General features: G+C 35.0%; 1 protein-coding gene across 1 annotated transcript in view; it reads right to left on the bottom strand.

The window, feature by feature from the left end:
- The window catches only part of AGMO (alkylglycerol monooxygenase), a 395,051-nt gene continuing 379,157 nt past the window's right edge, over positions 6,161–22,054 (bottom strand). The window contains exon 13 of the mRNA XM_005678988.3: positions 6,161–6,895. Within this exon, the coding sequence (XP_005679045.2) occupies positions 6,821–6,895 (75 nt within the window). The 3' untranslated portion in view covers positions 6,161–6,820. The remainder of the gene's footprint in view (positions 6,896–22,054) is intronic.

Genomic DNA, 22,054 nt, shown 5'->3' with positions numbered 1-22,054 from the left:
GGTGTTTTGATGCAGATAAACCTCAGCCCACAAATTAAAAAATATTACCCTATCAGACATCACAGATGAGACTGAACAACAAACCACTCAATATGAGTCCCTGTAAGATAACTCTTCATGAATGAATAAACTTAAGAGTTGCTAAATAACTCTTCATCGGATTGAATGGACTCTTGAAACAGGTCAACGATAAAAGAAAAAAATAAACCAAATCTACCCTTCAAGGATTTCAATACATTAGACCAAATTTGTATTACTTAGTAAGGGTTTGTAAGGTACAACTGCTTTAATTCTTTTTATTTACTAAGTTAATATATTTAGAATTTAACTTCATTTGCAGCACTTCATCACAGGACACATCATGTTAGTGTTTAAGAACATGGAAGTATTTCCTGTCTTCAAAGTATTATGAACAGGTAGAGTAACTGTCAAAACTGTGCCAAACAAGATTTCTCTCTTTCATTCATTCATTTACACACACACAAATGTATGCATGTACACACACACACACTTATTAATTAAACAAAAATCCATTCTATTACATTGCAGACTTAAAGAAGCATATATTTAAAACTATTTTCCCAAATAAAATTCTTACAAAAAATAAAAACTAACCATATGATCAAAACAAATTAAAGAAAAAACCATCCATACTGATTATCTAGATTCTAGACAGCGTTTTCTTAAAATGAGGACTGTTCTTTGAAATAAACGCTACTGCTTCATCAGCAAATTGATTTCTTCCAGCTTTCATACAATTAGTGATCTCACTAAGGCTCTCTCCACCCTGTGAATAGTACAGACTGATAAACATTTTATACAAGCTATATACTTAGGATAAATTTTCTGGAAAAATCCAACACATCATTAACATGCATTTATTAAGTATTCTTTGACTTACTGATGCAAATTAGCAGCCTGATGATTTTGTTTCTGTAGGATACTGTATAGGATAAGGCACGGCTTCTTAGGATGTCACGTGGCTGCAGATGCCATTGTTACACAGATTCCCTACATATCCTGCCTAGAAGGAATAGCCATACTTGGACACCGATTGACTTGGCACACATCACTTTACCAGTGAAGCTGCATTTTGTCTGGATGGGGCAGAGAGGAAGGTACAGAAACCATGATATGTGAACATCTTTCATATGTAACTTTGTGCTAAAGTGAGAATTCTCTTCACAGCACATCTATCTTTCACATTATCACAAGAAGCCCTGGCAAAAGCCACAAGTACAAAATTGATGTTTACCAAACCTAATCCAGCACATTTTAATTCTGCTATTAATAATATCTTATTAAACGAAATATCAGGAGCAAACATAAACAGAGCTATGGCACCAATATTTGTTTGATCACATCTCTTTGCCTCTTCTTCCCAATCACAGGGTTGCTTACCTAGGTTTTAAAATTTCAGTTTGGTTTTTTCCCCTCACAGGCTTATAAGTATATGCAAAATAACCTTATACTAAAGTGATATTTTTCTCAGGGTGACATATTAAAATATACATGCTTACTTAGTCATAATCATCCTATTCTTTTAATTTTCTATATAAAAAATATTCCCTTACGTTGTGCATCTCTCCTGCATATTTCTGAAACTCAAGGCTAGAATCTAGAGAAGTTTTCTTTCACTCTAGATTGCTTATAGCCTCTGTTGTTCCGACTCTCGGTTGTGTCTGACTCTTTGTGACCCCATAAATTGCAGCAAGGCAGGTTTCCCTATCTTTACTAGCTCCCTGAGTTTGCTCAAACTCATGTCCATTGAGTCAGTCATGCCATCCAACCATCTCATTCTCTGCCGCCCCCTTCTTCTCCTCTGTAACTTTTTAATTAAAAGAATTTTGAAGAATACAGACTCTCTGGCACCACTTAAACCAGAATTCCAATGCTTTTACCAAGAGTTTTAGCTTTTAAAAAGATCCATGGATAACCCTGATACATAAAGACCAAGGCTGCCTCTTCCTGTTTTCTGTAATGCAAATCTATGCAAGTTAGAATTGTGGATATATTGTTGCTAAAACAAAAGGAGAACACACCCAAGAAATGAACTTACGATTGATGGATGCTGGCGAGACCGGAATGACTGGAAAATCTGACTAAAGAGATACTACACTTGCAGAATGCCAAAAAGGAAACACAACCCACAAGAGAAAACCATCAGTGCTTGCTTATTTGCTTTCTTTTTTTTGACTAATAACTTTTTCTAATTGAGCCTTTGGTGAAGGAGGAGTTATCTGTTATGCTGTTGAGAAGAAAAGGCAGCAGTCTGGAGCAAGATCTGAAAAAATATCCCAGTAACAGATAGAACATTGTTAATCTACTTTTCTTGAGGTATATTTAAGATGGGGGCCTGACCCCTTCTACAGTGCTGCAGAAAATAATGACATGAAAAGTATTTTAAAATTCTGAAAGCCAAACTAGCTCTGTGTTTTCTCATTCCTTGGGATTCTAGATGGTCCAAATGTAAATATAAAAAGAAACATAAAAAGAGACCTCATTTTCTAGCTACTGTTGCTCTCCCTAATAAATCACATTACTACACATCATAATGTATCCACACTTTAAGAAATCCCACTCGATGCTTCTGCTGAAGAGCGCACACTGAATTACTGAATTATCTGTGAGTGTGTCAGTCGCTCAGCTGTGTTCGACTCTTTGTGACCCCATGGAGTGCAGTCCGCCAGGCTCCTCTGTTTTGGGATTCTCCAGGCAAGAGTACCAGAGTGCACTGCCATTCTCTTCTCCAGGGGATCTTCCCAACCCAAGGATCGAACCTAGGTCTCCCGCATTGCAGGCGGATTCCTGGCCATGTGAGCCACCAAGGAAGATTGAGTTATACATAACCAGTAAAGAGAAGTGTGAGAATCTCCAATAAACCTTCATACAAGCTGATCATGTCAAATATAACAAAGTCCGCATATTTTATGATTAACTGAACTTTGGATACTCAATGACAGATCCACATATTGCTGAATCTCATGGTCATAAGTTGATTAGCTTAAGTTTAACCAAAATAATTAGAAAGCACAAGATGAAGGGAAAGTAAGTGACACAACAAACAGAGTTAGAGGAATGGGCAGTTTCATCAAATCAAGTATAGGAATGAATTTCTTTTAGACATATGGCAAGCCTATTAAACAAAAACCCTGGGGCCTTATTGCTCTCAGATTATATGTTCTGTACTCATTCATCTAGTCAACTAATTTGTCCTGTAACTAAATGGCTTATTCTCTGAACTTTGTTTTGTATCTTGGAACATCAAATTGAATGAGAAATTTTCTGAACTTAAACTCCTGATACTGTATTCCAAAGGCTTGCCTTGGGGATATGACATCATATAATGGTGAAACATGGCCTTCTATGTCAGAATTCAGAGGTTTTAAATTTTCTTCTGACTATTGATTAAGCATGATAGGCCTGAGCACATTTTTAAATCTTCCTCAGCCTCAGAATTCTCTTCTTTAAAATAGTTTCAACAGCACTTAATTACCAGCACAATAGAGAGTAAAAAAAAAAAAAAAAAATTGAGTATTACTCAATAAACCAATGTATCTTCCCTTTCTCTACCTCTTCCTTTCAGTAGATAAGCAAACCTGAGAATACTCATAATTATTTCAAAGTCAGTTTTCAAAGGCATTTCTCCAGTACAAGTGCTGAGTAATTGGTGAGTCCTGTTTTTAGTGCTTTTCTCTTGAAAGAAAGAAGAGAGAGAGGTAAAGTGCTTCTAGTCAAGAGTAAGCATAAATTACACGGCACCACTCAAGATTACTTTATAATATTAATAATAGTCATATGATCTGTCATCATGCACTAGGGCTCAACAAGAGAAAACTAGACTGGAAAATTAACAAGGAGGAAGATGAAGAAAAAAGTGCCCTGGTTAATGCACAGGCCTTGGGAACACTACCTGTCTGGGAATGACTTCCACTTTCAAAGGCCTGAAAACTCCTAGCTTGAAAATGTTTGCATCTTTAAGAAAAGTCATTTTTAATCATAGGGAGAATAACTAAGAAAAGAAAATGGATTAATTTGAGTCTACTCCAAGAAAACTAAACTTCACCATAAAAATAACTTTTATCAATTTTGAATTCTTTATTTCCATTAACTACTCTTTATATATATATATCCTAGGCCACTCCTATAAATTCATATATATTCAGGTATATATACATATTTATATACGATTCATGGGGAAACCAGTAAACTGTCCTACTACATTAAAAACCTACTTAATGATTTGTGAAAGCTCTCTTTTCTTTGCTGTTCTTAAAGGCTATAACCTATAGACTGAAGGGTATTTAGGATGTAGAATATGGGTATTCAGAGTTTTTGTGCTATGAAATTAGCAGTTTCAAGCCAGCAGATGACTCCTTGCTTTAAATGGATTCTAAATACACAAACTCCAGTAAGAACTGTTGGTAAGGGACAAGGATAGGGCCTAATATTTGTTATGGGTTCAAGTATTTGCTCTAATTCTGTGTTAAATTAAGAAGTAAAAAAAAACGATGAATGACGCAAAGCCAAGTCTCTGCTTCTGACGCTTGAGATATAATTTGTTAATTTTTCCATCATGCAAAATTTAACCTTCTTCTGTTTGTCCAGTTTAAAAAAAAAAAAAGTGCTTCATGACTATGCACAGACACCTGCAGTTTGACTCTTTTTACTACTTCCACAACTTTTCTCTATTCAAAACTTAAAAACCATAATTAAAAATAAGCCAGCCAACTGATCAGTCTCTTTAAATCAGAAATGAACAGAGGCAAAGCTCAGAGAAGGATAGTATTAACTGTTTTAGTGCTTATAGCTTTGGTAACTTAAACTGTGACTTTAAATCTAAGAAATAAATGGGCAGAAGACCTGAACAGACATTTCTCCAAAGAAGACATTGTTGTTATTTGGTCTCTAAGTCATGTCCAACTCTTCTCTGACCTCATGGACTATAGCTGCCAGGCTACTCTGCACATGGAATTTCCCAGGCAAGAATACTGGAGTGGGTTGCCATTTTCTTCTTCAGGGTATCTTCATGACCAAGGGATTGAACAGCATCTCCTGTTGGCAGGCAGATTCTTCACCAATGAGCCACCAGGGAAGCCCAGAGAAGACATACAGATGGCTGACAAACACAAGAAAAGATGCTCAACACTGCTTATTATCAGAGAAAGGCAAGCCAAAACTGTAATGAGGTATCACCTCACATCAGTCTAAATGATCATCATCAAAAAATCTATAAAAATAAATGCTGGAGAGGATGTGGAGAAAAGGGAACTCTCTTACACTGTAGGTGGGAATTTAAAGTGTTATAGCCACTGTGGAGAGTGCTATGAAATTCCTTTAAATATGAGGACTATAATTACCATAAGCAGTCATATATATATGCAATTATACTGTGCATGAACCCTGAAAAAACCATAATTCAAAAAGACACATGTACCCCAATATTCATAGAAGCACCAGTCACAATAGTCAGGACATGGAAGCAAAGTAGATGTCCATTGACAGATGAATGAATAAAGAAGTTGTGGTACATTTATACAAGGGAATATTACTCAGCCATACAAAGGAATGAATGTGAGTCAGTTGAGCTGAGTTGGATGAACCTAGAGTCTGTTACACAGAGTGAAATAAGTCATAAAGAGAAAAACGAACATCATATATTAATGCATATATATGGAATCAGAAAAACAGTACTGATGAACATGTTTGCAGGGCAGGAATAGAGACTCAGACGTAGAGAATGGACTTGTGGACACAGCAGGAGAAGGAGAGGGTGGGACAAATAGAGTAGCATCAACATATATACACTGTTATGTGTAAAACAGATAGCTGGTGGGAGGCTGCTGTATAACACAGGGGGCCCAGCCTGGCAACCTGTAAGGACCTAAAGGGGTGGGATGAGGAATGCGGGAGGGAGTTTCAAGAGGGAGGTGGTACACACATACTTACAGCTGATTTGCATTGCTGTACAGCAGAACCAACACAATTTTGTAAAGAAATTATCCTTCAATATAAAAAAGATTAAACAACAACAACAAAAAATCTAAGAAATACTAGAAGAAGGAAAGTTTGAACCATTTCCTGTTTGTCAGTTCCCTCCTAAAGAAACACATGGCAGATTTTTACAATTTCCATGAAAAATGTACACAGAATACCTGGGGTAATTTTATTTAGAGACTATTATTAACATGACTGTGAGACAATTTAATGCAGAAATACTCCACACCCCTCAATTTGAAAGAATAAATTGACCAAACATATTAGACATATGCATCACAAATAATCTGTTGAATAAATGAATTCTGACAAATCCTGTTCATTTTCATTTTGATGATGTCATTTTGTGTAACGTTACTCCTTACGTTATATGGCTTTCAAAGGTAAACCTAGCCTTAGGCAGACAACTCATGTAATATATTTTTATGACAACAAATATGTTTCCAAGCACAATTTTAGCAGATAGCAAGTGAAAAATTGTCAAACCAATGAAAATAAAATCTTCATTCTTTCAGCTGTTTTGAAATTTTATTATTTCTTCTCATACTTATTGGCTTAGATGTTACCAGTGTACATAATATCATTATATTTGACATCATTTTCTTTCCACCCTAGCAATATAGTAACTGCAGCTGACTTTAATTTTAATAGAGAATGATAAATGTGAAAAGGAAGCAAGAGTATATAGATGCTATCTACCTTTCATTAGAAAAAACTGTCCATACAATCATTATATAAGATAATTATATTTCCATAGAGAGTAGTAACATACTACAGTTGTGGACAGATGATTAAAACAAGAGAATTGTGTACAAACGTTAAGTTATCTCCAAGGGTCTGAGACAAGTTGCTTCACACTCCTTACTCCCCAGAAAGCAATGCAGATGGAAAAAAAAATCTGAAGAGATAAAACACAGAGAGGAAGAACAATTAAAATGGATTCAACACTTCAGTTCAACTGAGTTAGAAATACTTTTCTAGGAAAAAGTGAATAAATATATTTTAAGCAATTAAATTATTCAAATTTAACCTAGCAGTTGTTCAGTAATAGAATTTAGCCAATCCAGCTTGAAACACATTATATGAAAAGTAGGATTAAAAAGTTTAGTTTCTGCGGCTTAAAAAAAAATACCCTCATAGATCTCGGTCATTTCTAGGGATGAAGCTATAAAATTAGTGAATGAAACAGAACTGTCTTCTGGCATTTGCAACATGCAACATACTGCATGTTGTTTGTACTGTACTAAACAACCTCATTATTTATATAGTTTAAGAAGCCTTTGGAAAAGGAGAAATAAAAATGTTATTAAGGAATCATTCCTCTCCGAGGCAATGTGACCTAGCATATCATGAACTTCACCCAACATGAATTAAATTTTAAAGACTGCTGACTTAACTTCTTAGTCTCTTGATCTTACCAGATATAAAACTGTAACTACAAAATTCTCTTTAAAATTTAAAAGAAATTGCTGAATCATGATAAGCAGCCATAAGAGTTCACCAAGTTTATTCCTTTTGCTTTCAAGTGACACCATACATTCCCAATAAATCATCAAAATTTAGCCAAATAAAATTGTTGAGTTCTTATAATCCTAACAAGAATAATTCAGCCATCCTCAGTAAGAATTCACAGGTTGCAGACTTTCTCACTGTGTGTCATCTAAAGGCCATAATGACCCAAACACACACCTCTTTGACTCTTCTTGAGGTAACATCTAGGCACTAGTCATAGTCGTACACCTAGGAGATTTCCAAAGTCAACCTTTCCCTTTATCTATGCATTAAATTAAGCTATATGATTACTTTCACAATCCCCATTTCAGGTGTTATTAGAGTGATGATGAAAAATGCTCAAACAGCTGGGGACATGTGGATAGCTGTGAAAGTTTCTCAATATTTTCTTTTATGGTGCAAACCTCTTCAAAAGATTAAAATAGGACCATGTGCCTCTTCCCTGAAAGATAACCATTACTGAAAGATCCAGTAAAATGCATACAAAGAAACATGTTTAAGTAAAAAGATGAAGGCCTGGGGAACGTTTTGGGGTAACAGACTAAAATGAAGCCAAGGCGTTGGCTGAGGCCAGTCATGCAGTCACAGGAAATACCTTGAACTACTGATTTTGCTATTAAAGCCTGGATATGAAAATAACAACAACACCTTCTTAAACCTGGATATTTAGATTAGATGGATAATTAGATTATAGGTCATTCAGTTTCATATGAACTTTCTTTTTCTACAGAACCATTATCCTTCATATTAACTAATGTGATAGTTTTATTCAAATCCATGTATTACTTCCAGCCTATGACATCGACAGTATACAAAAATGTAGCAAAAATAAAATAAAAAGTTGTATTGAGGCAGGCGTTAAGAATAATGTTAACATTCTGGAGTTGCCTCAGAAATCAAATGCAGTTTATTTAAAGGCTGGTTTTAATTTTGTTTCTTTTGACTGTGATTCAAGTAAAATGACCTCATGGGATTTCTCATGGTGGTACCAAGCAAAGTAATATCAAGAAAAGGAAAGGTAGTACTGCACAGTGAATTACATTTATATGTGAATATGGGTTAGTGCTGACAGGGATAGCTGAGAAGACAGTTTTCAAATGGAACAGAGGTGATAAATCTATGATATCAGTGGAAATAGTTTAATTTAGGTCCATAATATTAATTGAGCGACTTGTGCTATGCAAGGCGCTGGGATCTGAAATATATCTGGCAGTAAAAGTTTTTACTGGTTTTGAATCTAGTGCCTACGGTCACATGGATTATTTCAAAGTCTAGGGAGTATGATTTCAGTGAAATCTGTAAACCTGCATGTACAATTTTGTGAGTCTGTCATAATTCTTCTTATCCCTACTCCCTACCCGCTAGATGATCTGTACTTTCATCTTGGGTCTCTGAAATATTAAGAACTTCTGGTCTAACAAGAGAACGAAAAAGATTATAATTTAGTACATGCCTTTGCTGTTAATTCACTACTTCTCAACCGTATCTTTCTACTTTTGAAACTATAATTCCGGTCCTACTTTCTTCAGGAGCTGTTCCTAACTGAAACACAGGGATCTTGTCTTTTCCAATTAACCAAAGTGCTTTTAGGGCCTTCCTGGTGGCTCAGATGATAAAGAATCTGTTTGTAATGAGGGAGACCTGGGTTCGATCCCTGGGTTGGGAAGATCTCCTGCAGAAGGGAATGCCAACCCACTCCAGTATTCTTGCCTGGAGAAATCCTGCCAATTCCTTGGCAGGCTACAGTCCAAGGGGTCACAAAGAGTTGGACACAATTGAGCTTCTTACCAAAAAATGCAATGTTGCACAGTTTGTGGTTTTGTTTTCTGGTTTTGGTTTCCTATTTTTTTTTCAGGCCCCTATGTGTTACCCCTCCAAATAGATGGAGAAGAAAAGCTAATGAAGAAAAGGGATCAGATTCACATTCAAGATTAATGTGCAATGAAACCCTTGCTTAGGCTAGACACTGTCTTAGGTGCCTTTACTAGATTATAATGTTTTATTCTCATGGCAAACTTGGAGAATTAGCAAACAGTTTGTTGGTGAGCAATGGGAACTCATAATTTATATGTTTTACCATGGAGTAAATATTAAATATCAGAATATTAATCATGAAATGTTAAATATCATAACTGGTGTGATGTTTTTGTTTACTTAATGACCTCCAGAAAATTAAACTACACATTCTGGAAAATGAATGTGTACATCAATAATGAATTCATTTTCTCTTTTAGTAACCACCTATATTTTTTGCCAGTAACTATTAGATTGCTAAGACCTTGTCACAATCAGTGTTTTAAGCAGAAAGTGGATTTTTTTATATATAATGAAATCCAAATGGGCACAGGATCATAGAAAGTAAACACAATGAATAAGTCCTTCTCAAAATATTCATGACTGAACTAGACAGTTTTATTAGAAAATAGTTAAGTAAGAAAACACTGATTTGCTTTCATAGTTTTCAGTGTGTTTATATATATAATAGATATAAACATGTATTTCATATATAATTTTAACATGGAAAATTATTTAACATGGACTCAGTATGATTATTACAGTCATTTCATTTAAAATTTTCCCTCATCCAACCTTTCTCTCAATTTTTGTATTAGGCTGTTGCTTTTAGTTCTCCATATTTGATCAGGTTAAATGTGTCATTCAAGATAAAATATTCATTAAAATATTTCTCAGTCAACTATGTGTACAATGAAGGCAGGAGAACCACTACTTAGGCTAGTGTAAGAGCAAATAGCAACCATAGCTTTTTTTTTTTTTTTACAATATTCTTCCCTAATCTCTAGATATGATGTTTCCGGATACATAAACATACTCTGAACACTTATTTTACTCTAGGTCTGGGCAAGTCCCATGATTTTAACAGCTGGATTCAAAATATGAAACAGAGGAAGTTCACTCTTGGTGTCAAGCCCTCCCCATGTAACACATCATTAGTGGCCCTTGTCTTCAGGCTATTTCCTTGACTTCCCAGAGCCCTGGACTCTGATGCTTGAACTTTGGCCTGTACAGATGCTCTCCACGTTTTCTCCACCCCTTCCCCAAAAGTTCATCATCTGGCAGGTGGCTGATCTGAGCCATTAACCTATAGTAAAATGTCAGTGGGAACTGATGTGACATTGTGCTGCTCCTCCCTGTTAGATACAGACCTTATTAAAAATGGAGCAAATCTGGCATCTAATCTTTCTAAACTTTTAAAAATTGAAATACGGTTAGTTTACAATGTTGTGCTAATTTCAGGTATACAGCAAAGTGATTCAGTTATACATATATATATATATATATATATATCTTCTTTTTCAGATTCTTTTCCATTATAGGTTATTACAAGATACTGAGTCTAGTTCTCTGTGCTATATAGTTGGTCATTGTTGGTTATCTGTTTAATATTTAGTAGTGTGTATATGTTAATCTTAAACTCCTAATTTATCTCTCATCCCTCCCCCTCTGTCCTCTTTGGTAACCATACATTTGTTTTCTATGTCTGTGAGTCTATTTCTGTTTCATAAATAAGTTCATTTGTGTTTTATTTTTAGATTATACATATAAATGATATCATATAATAATATTTGTCTTACTTCACTTAATAAGGTAATCTTTAGGTTCATCCATGTTGCTGCAAATAGTATGATTTTACTTTTTTTATGGCAGAGTAATATTCTATTGCCTTCAAACTGTGGTACTGGAGAAGACTTCAAAGCCCCTTGGACAGCAAGGAGATCAAACTAGTCAATCTTAAGGGAAATCAACCCTGAATATTCATTGGAAGGACTGATGATGAAGCTGAAGCTCCAGTACTTTGGTCACCTGATATGAACAGCTGACTCACTGGAAAGGTCCCTGATGCTGGGAAAGATTGAACGCAGGAGAAGAGGTGTCAGAGGATGGGATGGCTGGATGGCATCACTGATGCAATGGACATGAACCTGGGAAGGCTTTTGGAGTTGGTGGGGGACAGGGAGGCCTGGCTTGCCACAGTCCATGGAGTTGCAAAGAGTTGGACACAACTGGGAGACTGAACAACAATATTCTATTGTATATATGCACCTCATCTTCCTTATCCATTAATCTGTCAATGGAAATTTAGGTTGCTTCTGTATCTTGGCTATTGTAAACAGTGCTCCTGAAAATTGGCATGTATGTATCTTTTTGAATTATGGTGTTCTCTGGATATATGCAAAGAGTGGGACTGCATTATCATATGGTAATACTATTTTTAGTTTTGTAAAGGTACCTACATACTGTTCTTCATAGTGGCTGCACCGATTTACATTCTCACCAACTCTGTATAAAAGGAAATTGTTAGTTGCTCAGTCATTTCCAATACTTTGCAATCCCATGGACTATATAGCCAATCAGTCTCCTCTGTCCATGGAGTTCTCTAGGCAAGAACACTGCAGTGGGTTGCCATTTCCTTCTCCAGGAAATCTTCCCAATCCAGGAATCAAACCCAGGCAGATTCTTTACTGTCTGAGCCACCAGGGAAACCCAACAGTGAAGAAGGGTTCCTTTTTATCCACACCCTCTCAACATCTATTATTTGTAGATATTTTAATGATGGCCATTCTCACTGGTGTGAAGTGACACCTCATTTTTGTTTTGATTTGTATTTTTCTAATAATTAGAGATATTGAGCATATTTTCATGCGCTTGTTGTCTATCAGTTTGCCTTCTTTGGAAAAATGTCTGTTTAGGCCTCTGTCCATTTTTGTTTGTTTGTTTGTTTTTTGGTATTAAGTTATATAAGCTGCTTGTATATTTTTGAAATTAATCCCTTATCAGTAGCATTGTTCATAAATATTTTCTCCCATTCCATATGCCATCTCTATAGACTAAATCTGCTGTGCAAAAGCTTTAAGTTTAATTAGGCCCCATTTGTTTACTTTTGTTTTTATTACTTTAGCGCATGGATCCTCCCAAAAATACTCCTGCAATTTATGTCAAAGACTGTACTGCCTAGGTTTTTCTCTAGGAGTTTTATAGTATCCAGTCTTACATTTATGCCTTTAATCCATTTTGAGTTTATTTTTAGATAGGATGTAAAAGAATGTTCTAAATTTCATTATCTTACATGTAGCTGCCTAGTTTTCCAGCACCACTATTTGAAGAGACAGTCTTTTCTCCATTGTATATTCTTGCTTTCTTTGTCATAGATTAATTGACCAGAAATGCCTGGGTTTATTTCTGGGTTTTCTATCTTGTTCCATTAATCTATATGTCTGTTTGGGTCATATATGTTTGGCCATATATAATTAATGGGTCTAGATTAACCCAATAATCTATATGTCTGTTTTTGTGCTAGTACCATACTGCTTTGATGACTGTAGCTTTGTAGCATGGTCTGAAATCAGTATAGTATAATCTGTGTCAAATCTGCAGGGAGCAAGTTTATAGGTGTTATTTTCTTCCAACAACAATTGTTCACTTCCTATCTCTGTATCACATTTTGGTAATTCTCACAAATTTTACACTCATTATTATCGTATTTGTTACAGTGATCTGTGGTCTTTGATGGTATTACTATAACTCACTAAAGGTTTAGGTTATGGTTAGCATTTTTAGCAATAAAGCATTTTTAATTAAGGTATGTAAAATTGTTACAGACATGATTGAATTATACACTTAAGAGACTATAGTATAAACATAACATATGCAGTGGGAAACCGAAAAAATTGTGTAACTCATTTAGTGCCGTATTTCTTTACTATGGTGTTCTGGAACCAAATCTGTAATATCTCCAAAGTATGACTGTACTTCACTGTGTACATTTTCAGCCAAATTTAGACCTCCATGTTGCTTTCCTAAAATTCTTCTGGAATGAATGTGCCTATTTAGTATCACTAACAAGTCACATCCTACCTATAGAGTGAAGAGTATATTTTTATTTAAAAATTCTTTTAATTTTTTTTAATTTTAATTTTTAAAAATTCTTTTAATTTTATGAAGTCCATAAGATACAAGTTAACTGGCTATTTAGCACAAGGGTAACAACCACAACAGCAGCAATTTCTTTTAAGGGAGACACATTAAATATACAGAAGTTTTACTTAATTATTTGAAGAAAAATAAAACCAATTCTTTGTTAAGAATACTTTTGAACAATATATATTTTTTAAAGATGACTGCTGTCTACTATATAGATAGGAATTTAAAATCAGACCTGAATGGATAAAAAATATCTCTATTTCCTATTAATGCAAGAGAATAAATAAACACAAACAGAACTAGAATAGAAAGTGAAGCCACATGTATTGAAGGTCCTTCTGAAATGAAAACATTTGAATATATTTCTGTTGATTAGTTGCTACATTGCATATGACTCTTTCCGACCCCATGGACTGTAGCCTGCCAGGCTCCTCTGTCCATGGGATTTCCCAGGCAAGAATACTGGAGTAGGTTGCCATTTCCTTCTCCTTGGGATCTTCCTGACCCAGGGATCAAACCCTGGTCTCCTGTTTAGCAGGTATATTCTTTACTACTGAGCCGCCTGAGAAGCCCTAAAATATATTATTAGATAACAATAATTTTTTTTTCCCTAGAATTTTGCAAGAACACAATTTGACAAATTCCAACTCAAAAGAAGTTGAGAACTATTGGTTTTGCTTCCAGTATATCCTATGTATGAACAAAATACTGAGTCATATGTAGACAAACAAAAGGCTTAAGAGAAATATTTCTAGACACTGCACCTTTTACTTGGAAGTCTTGTGTTCCTTGTTTTTATTTCTGTACTCTATATAAGGGAAAGTATAATCACAGCTATGTTTAATATAAAGTCTTATAAAGATTCATTACTATTTAGACACTAAATCAAACAGTATAATTTCACATTTGCTTAAAAGTATATATTAATGTTATTAATTAAGGAAGAACAATATGAAAAGGAAGTTCTTGTGAATGCCCATGCACTAACAGTGGCTTATTTGAAAAGAATATATGTTTTCCTCAATCATTAAATATTTTCTGAAATTAATGTTTAAACAAGAGAATACACTAAACATACCACAATCGTGTTTTTAAAAAGAAAACAAAGACAAAGTTTTAAAATAATTCAACTGAACTCCAAAACCAGAAAAATTAGGCATTTTATTATTTTTCTCTTCAGTGGGGGGGCAAAGATCCATGACAAAAAAAGCATTAAGTTAATTTAGACAACAAATGCAGAATATTTATTACAACCATTTCCTCAGTTCCCCAGAGATAACTAACTCCTATTGGGTACAATAAGTTATTCACTTCTTAAATCTAAATTGCTCAAGAACATGTTTTTCCTTTCCAGCAGTACTCCTATAAAATATCCTATTGTTTACCCAGACCACCTTGGAGATATCACAGTGACATTTGAAAGCCATAATATTAGTAAGATTAGCTATCACTTTAGTTCAGTTCAGTTCAGTCACTCAGTTGCGTCCAACTCTTTGCGACCCCAAGAATCGTTGCACACCAGGCCTCCCTATCCATCACTAACTTCCGGAGCTCACCCAAACTCATGTCCATCGAGTCGATGATGCCATCCAGCCATCTTATCCTCTGTTGTCCCCGTCTTCTCCTGCCCCCAACCCCTCCCAGCATCAGGGTCTTTCCAGTGAGTCAACTTTTTGCATGAGGTGGCCAAAGTATTGGAGTTTCAGCCTCAGTATCAGTCCTTCCAATGAACATCCAGGACTGGTCTCTTTTAGGATGGACTGTCTGGATCTCCTTGCAGTCCACGGGACTCTCAGGAGTCTTCTCCAACACCACAGTTCAAAAGCATCCATTCTTCGGTGCTCAGCTTTCTTCACAGTCCAACTCTCATATCCATACGTGACCACAGGAAAAACCATAGCCTTGACTAGATGGACCTTTGTTCGAAAAGTAATATATCTGCTTTTGAATATGCTATCTAGGTTGGTAGTAACTTTCCTTCCAAGGAATAAGTGTCTTTTAATTTCATGGCTGCAGTCACCATCTGCAGTGGTTTTGGAGCCCAGAAAAATAAAGTCAGCCACTGTTTCCACTGTTTCCCTATCTATTTCCCATGAAGTGATGGGACCAGATGCCATGATCTTAGTTTTCTGAATGTTGAGCTTTAAGCCAACTTTTTCACTCTCCTCTTTCATTTTCATCAAGAAGTCTCCAAAACCTAGCTACAATTCAGAGAATATACTGGAAGACAGTTGGCATGAACTAGCTACCGTGTATACAAAACCATCTGGTGGAAGCTGAATAAACCACAATTAGCATAAAGTGAAAATAGATGTTACATTTCTCAAAAACATCTGAAGACTTTTTCCTCTCTGAATTCAAAGTTATGAATAAAGTATCTTTATAGATATATTATTTTAAATATTTCCAGTATTACCAACCATTACTCTATGAGTCCAGCCATCTGGTAACATGGATTTTTGAGTCCCTGGTGGCTCAGATGGTAAATAATCTGCCTACAATGCAGGAGATCCAGGTTTGATTCCTGGGTCAGGAAGATCCCCTGGAGAAGTGAATAGCTACCCACTCCAGTATTCTAGCTTGGAGAATTCCATGGACATAGGAGCCTGGCCAGCTCCCTGTCCACGGGGTCACAAAGAGTTGGACATGACTGAGTGACTAACACTTTCACTTTCTTTGATTATTTACTACATTCTTATCTTTCCTTATAGGCAATGATGCATCTTCAATTTACACTGATTTCCTAAATATTTTCTCTAAATTTTCTAAGTATTCTAATACATATACTCTCAATATCCAGGCTTCCTTCTTCTCAGTTTTTTCCAGCTTAGTTTTGTTGTTGAAGTTTTTCAAAAGGACAGGTAGAAAAAAAATACCCAACTTACTACAAGTAACACATAGAGGAAAATTAGACAACCAAAGTTGATAAGACATGACTTATACTCAAAGTATGATCAGAATGCTTGCCTTGTCAAAACAGAAGCCTCACTTTTTATTTTTCTAATTGTCCAAATTCTTAATGATAATAATGAAATTTTAGAAAATTTTCTTGAACTATAGTAAACAATATGGAGACATGAAGACAGAGTTATAATCAGGTCAAATTAATAACAGAAGAGCTATCACATGTGAGAATGATTATTCAGATGAATGATGACCATTCTTTTGGGAAAACATCTTAGGAAAGATATATTTTGTGGATACAGTCTTTTTACACTCATAGCCTTCCTCTTACACTTGTTATGGAGCTATACATTAAAAAAATTATTTTAATGAATGTGAGAAGGGAAAAAATTGGGACAATGAAAAAATGTTAAGGATAGTCTGTTTTGGTTTCTATAAAGTTGAGAATAAAACAAGAGTAGGAAAAATAAAGGAACTCAATGAACATTACCTAGTTTAACTCTGTGCTGAGACATTTTTATGTATTAAAATTAGCAATGGGTTAACCATTAAAAATAACCTGACTCCTTGTACTGTGCACTATGACTTCACTTTTTTAAAAAGTATAATCCAATGAATTTAAAAATTACTTACTATTATAATTTTTACTTTTATATTTCTGCAAATAAGTCTAGTTATAACTAGAAATAAAATTTTATTTAGTTTTCCCAAACATCCCTCACATTGGCATAAACTTGTTTGCCTCATACCCAGTATGTTTTGAAACTGAAGATTCTTGAATAGAGTGTTGCTGGATTAATCATGGTCCTTAAGTGTCCTAACAGGACTCTCCGAAATGCTAAAAAAACATGATATTTAATCTAAAATTCAAAGTACCACACCTTTCTAGTGCCTTTTCTGACTTCTAAAATGAAAAAGCACTTACATGTTAAAATCAGAGCTTTGCTTCAACAAAAATTATCAAGAAAATCATACAGTGCTAATCCATCAAAATGCCATTTTCCTGGTAAATGAGAATTCCCTGCCATATAACCCTACCACAATAGCACATTGATTCTCAGTGTATTCTACATAGCAGTGCTCCTGGCCTCTTTCTGGCATAAATCAACACATAAATAACTTTTAAAACTTGATGTACAAAAATTTATATCTGGAAGAGAATACATTTACGCCTGCAGAATATCATTCAACACTGCTCATCCAGGACTTTGACCCTACTGTTAAAAAAAAAAAAGTTCTTTGTACTTGCCTTCTATCTAGGAAACCAAACAAGTCTCTTAAAGAAATGAGTTCATTTGCGGAGGGGGTGGGGAGTTGGTGGGAAATGCCATGTTTACAGAAAAAATAGTGATGTCTGGTTTTAAAAACAGGACAGTATATCTTGGAAGGATATGTTTTGCAAAGATCCTTTTGTATTGTTTTTGCTTGTGTCAAAGGAATGATTAGAGCCCCAGCAAATGGGAACTTCCCAGAGTAGGCTAAATAGAAGGCCAACAGCTCACATATGGCTTGCAGCTTGGGGGAGTTTCTCTCAATGTTCTGCCAGAGATGGGACTGCCCAAATGCTTTCGCGCGTAAGTCCTAAGTCATAAACCGCATCCTCCTAGTCCAGCCATGCCAAAACTGGACCCAAGGGGATACAGAGTCTTGGCTGATGGGAAACAATGACTGCTTCCTAAGGAAGCCACAGCTGCTTTCCTGAGAGATACCCAGATGCCTGAATTTTTCCTTACTTTCCATTTCTGACTACCTGTTCTGGCAACAGTTCCAACAAAGGGTGAGGCAGGCAGCAGGCACCCAGCTGTTTTCAATAACCCCTGGCAATGTAGGAACTGATTACATAAACACTACAAGCATTCAAAGAGCATATTTTCTAGCTTTTAAGCTATAATAAAAATGGTGTGCGCCTGTACAAAAACCCTACATCTTCTCTGCCCCAAATAGTGATAATGACAACAGCAATGCTGATGATGAGGATAATACTAATAATGGCTTTAATTATGAAAGCAAGGATTATTAAAGGAAACATGATAACATGAGCTGCTGGGAAACAGTTCAAATTATACAGAGAGAATTGGAAAGACGTGAAATTTCCACATTACGGGGTTGGTCAATGTTTCTTTATGAAACAGCAAGGTCAAAATGTGCACTCAATTCACTTGATTTCTTATTTTTTCCCACAACCCTGTGCAAAAAACAATCAGATGTTGCATTATCACATAGGGTTCTCTTTATTTTAATATCAGGTCCAAACACCAACAGAAGATGTTGATTTACATTTTAATTAAGATGAATTTTTCTGGCTTAAAAAGTATAAATATAAATCTACTTCTTGGATTTGACAGTCGAAAACTGGAAGTTTTAAATAACTCACTCATGCCTATAGTTCACATACACAGCTTATTATTTTTTAATGTTTTCTATATTTGAAATATTAGATCAAGAATCTATATGAACAATGTAAGAAGTGAATTGGAGTTTCAGTAATCTATATTTCTACGTCTGCTCAATTTCCTGTACAACAAAGTGATATCCCTGTTCCAAAGAACAGAATTACATTAAAATTTTACCTTGCACATTACTCATTTATTCTTACCTCATTAACTCACAAAAATGAATGTTTGGCTAGGCCAATTCTCTTCAATATATCTATTGTTCTAGCCATAATTTTCTTACCTCCAAGACGCACTACATGGTCTTTGATATGGATTTTAAATTGGACTCTTTCAAATAAACAAATGCTATAAAATAAAAACAACACAGGGAATGTTTTTCAAATTGTTCTAGAAAAAAGTTTTGGACAAAGTGATCAATTGTAAATCCCAAAACAAAGCTACTGACAGGAAATCTGAATATCAGGTATGAGTGAGTAGAGGCTAAGAGTGATAAACCATATACACATTGGATTTAGCTTGGGACATAAATGACCTTAGTCAAACCAGAACTCTGGAAAAAGAATAAGAAGATTGGGTTGTCTCAACTCAACGCAAATTATTTTACTCCAGAGATTACTAAGAATTTCAGTTTCTGCCTCTATAAAATGGGAAGAATAGTGTCCCTACTTTTCATAAGATTATGGTGAATACTGACTCATTTTCTCTAAATATTAAAGCTATATAAAGATACAAGACGACTAAAGTATGTTAACTTTTGTGATAAAAAGATTCAATAAATTAAAAGTGAAAACAGAGGGAAAGATAAGGAGATATAAATAATAGGCAGAATTTGGAACATTAAACATTTTATAAATGCCAGCTCTGTGTCATTGATGGTCACAGTTAAAATGACGCTTTTAAAACTTGTATATAATAACTGCAAGTAGAGTAGGATTTCAGTGGGTCAGTACAGTTATAGATTGATCACTGTCTGGAGTATTTCCATTATGTTTCTCATCCTGTAAGAGCATGGGAGTTCTATGTTCCTGATGAATTTTCATAATGCCAACCTTATGAACTATATCTTTTAATGTCTTAAAGTGTCCTTAATCCTTTATTTAAAACAAAAGTATGGAAAAGAATAATTTTTTAATGATCCTCCATCCCACACCTACTGCCAAACTACTGTTTTAATTTCCTTTGCATAGCTAAAACTGTGTTAAGATGGCAATGACGACCCTGTATGCAAGACAGGAAAAAAGACACAGATGTGTATAACGGACTTTTGGACTCAGAGGGAGAGGGAGAGGGTGGGATGATTTGGGAGAATGGGAATTCTAACATGTATACTGTCATGTAAGAATTGAATCGCCAGTCCATGTCTGACGTAGGGTGCAGCTTGCTTGGGGCAGGTGCATGGGGATGACCCAGAGAGATGTTGTGGGGAGGGAGGTGGGAGGGGGGTTCATGTTTGGGAACGCATGTAAGAATTAAAAATTTTAAAATTTAAAAAAAATAATAAAAAAATTAAAAAAATAAAAAAATTAAAAAATTAAAAAAAAAAAAAAATAGTTGGCTTTTTATACAGATGCTACCCAGAGGGATCCTGGGTAATATAATGTAAAATGTTTTTCTGAAAATTCTACAATAAATAAGTAATTCTACAATGGTGGTATTTCTTAAAATACATATTTTCAAGAAATGTTAAAAGATTATTTATTTAGTGCTAGGTGTGGCATCCATAAGAAATAATAGCATGAGTCCTAGTTCAAAGGTGAATATACCTACAAAAAAAATTACATTGAATCTATCCCCATTGGGTACTATACAGTTCATGAATATTTATCACACTATTATTTTATGCCAGGCATATCACTGCTGACAGAACTCACTGGTGAGCAGTATAGTCCCTGAATTCATAGAACTTAGAACTTCATAGTTTTTCATGAACATACTTATTAAAGACTGGTGTATGTTGTGTATATATATATCCATCTCCCTGGAGGAGAAAATGTTAACCCACTCCAGTGTTCTTGCATGGAAAATCCCATGGACAGAGGAGCCTGGTAGACTACAGTCTGTAGGGTCACAAAGAGTTGGACACAACTGACTGACTGAGCATATATATATATATGATGTGTGTGTGTATGTGTGTATATATGTATATATATGTATGTTATTTATAAATCTTCAGGTCAAATTTTCTTCACAATATTGAAGTTAAATATAAAATAAAAATGATTTACTAAGGCAAGGTCAATCACAGAGTTATGTTAACTCACTCATTGGACAAGTTATTTAATGCTGGTATGCCTAAGTAGCTTCACCTGAAGAGTGTGGATAATCTTTCAGAGTTACTGGAGTAATTAAATTAATGTTAATATAACATTATTACAATGTTTCATATGTGCAAATGCTTCAACAAATGTCAATAGTTAGCTGATGTTATTGATTTGTTATTGTCACTATTGATGTTTCTGCTGCTGCTCAGCCATGTCTGACTCTTTGCGACACCCTGGCAAGGCTCCTCTGTCCATGGAACATTCCAGGCAAGACTACTAGAGTGGGTTACCGTTTCCTCCTCCAGGGGGTCTTCCTGACCCAGGGACTGACCTGCATCTCCTGCATCGCAAATGGATTAGTGTTTTCCAAACTTTGTTTGAAAATACAGCATTACAGTTATTCCCCCTCATTATATTTACCTTCATAATTTTTTACTTAAATCATTATCTGTGTATTCTAAGACATATAAAAACAAAATTTCTTTTCAAAGAAAGGATAAAACTATAAATAGAAATTATAATTTTTACTTCTTTCATTCCCATGGATCTTCTGATCCATTCACCTTAGAAAACTCTATCATAAAGATAGAGAGTCTTCAAAGTAGCAAAGTCTGATGCCCTGGGAAAAACACAGATTTTTGAGAGCCTTGAAACTTGGGTTCTTGTCCTTTCTGTCATAAAATGGTTGAGTCATTTTATTTTCTCAGGATATCTGTTTCTTTAGTTTCTTTTTCTGTTCAGTGACAGAATAAAAATAGAAAATCTCTAAAGTCTATTTTTAGTTCTATTATCTGAAAAATAATAGAATTGGCTAAGACAATATTATAATGGTAGAAAGTTTCCAGAATAGTTCCCCCAAATAATTAAATTTGTAATAAAAAGAACACAATATTTCTTCATCTTGCCCTAATTTATTGCCACAGTAAGGTAATTGAAATAACAGCAGAAATGACAGGGGAAAAAAAAAACTTAAAAAAAAATCATTCTTTACACATGTGGAATATGTGTAGAGAATTTGACTCTACACATGTGAAGAGACTGGCA

Source organism: Capra hircus, chromosome 4 (genome assembly GCF_001704415.2).
Source record: "Capra hircus breed San Clemente chromosome 4, ASM170441v1, whole genome shotgun sequence".
Lineage (NCBI taxonomy): Eukaryota > Metazoa > Chordata > Mammalia > Artiodactyla > Bovidae > Capra > Capra hircus.
The sequence above is the reverse complement of the archived record's forward strand: the minus strand, read 5'-3'. Positions and strand labels throughout refer to the sequence as shown.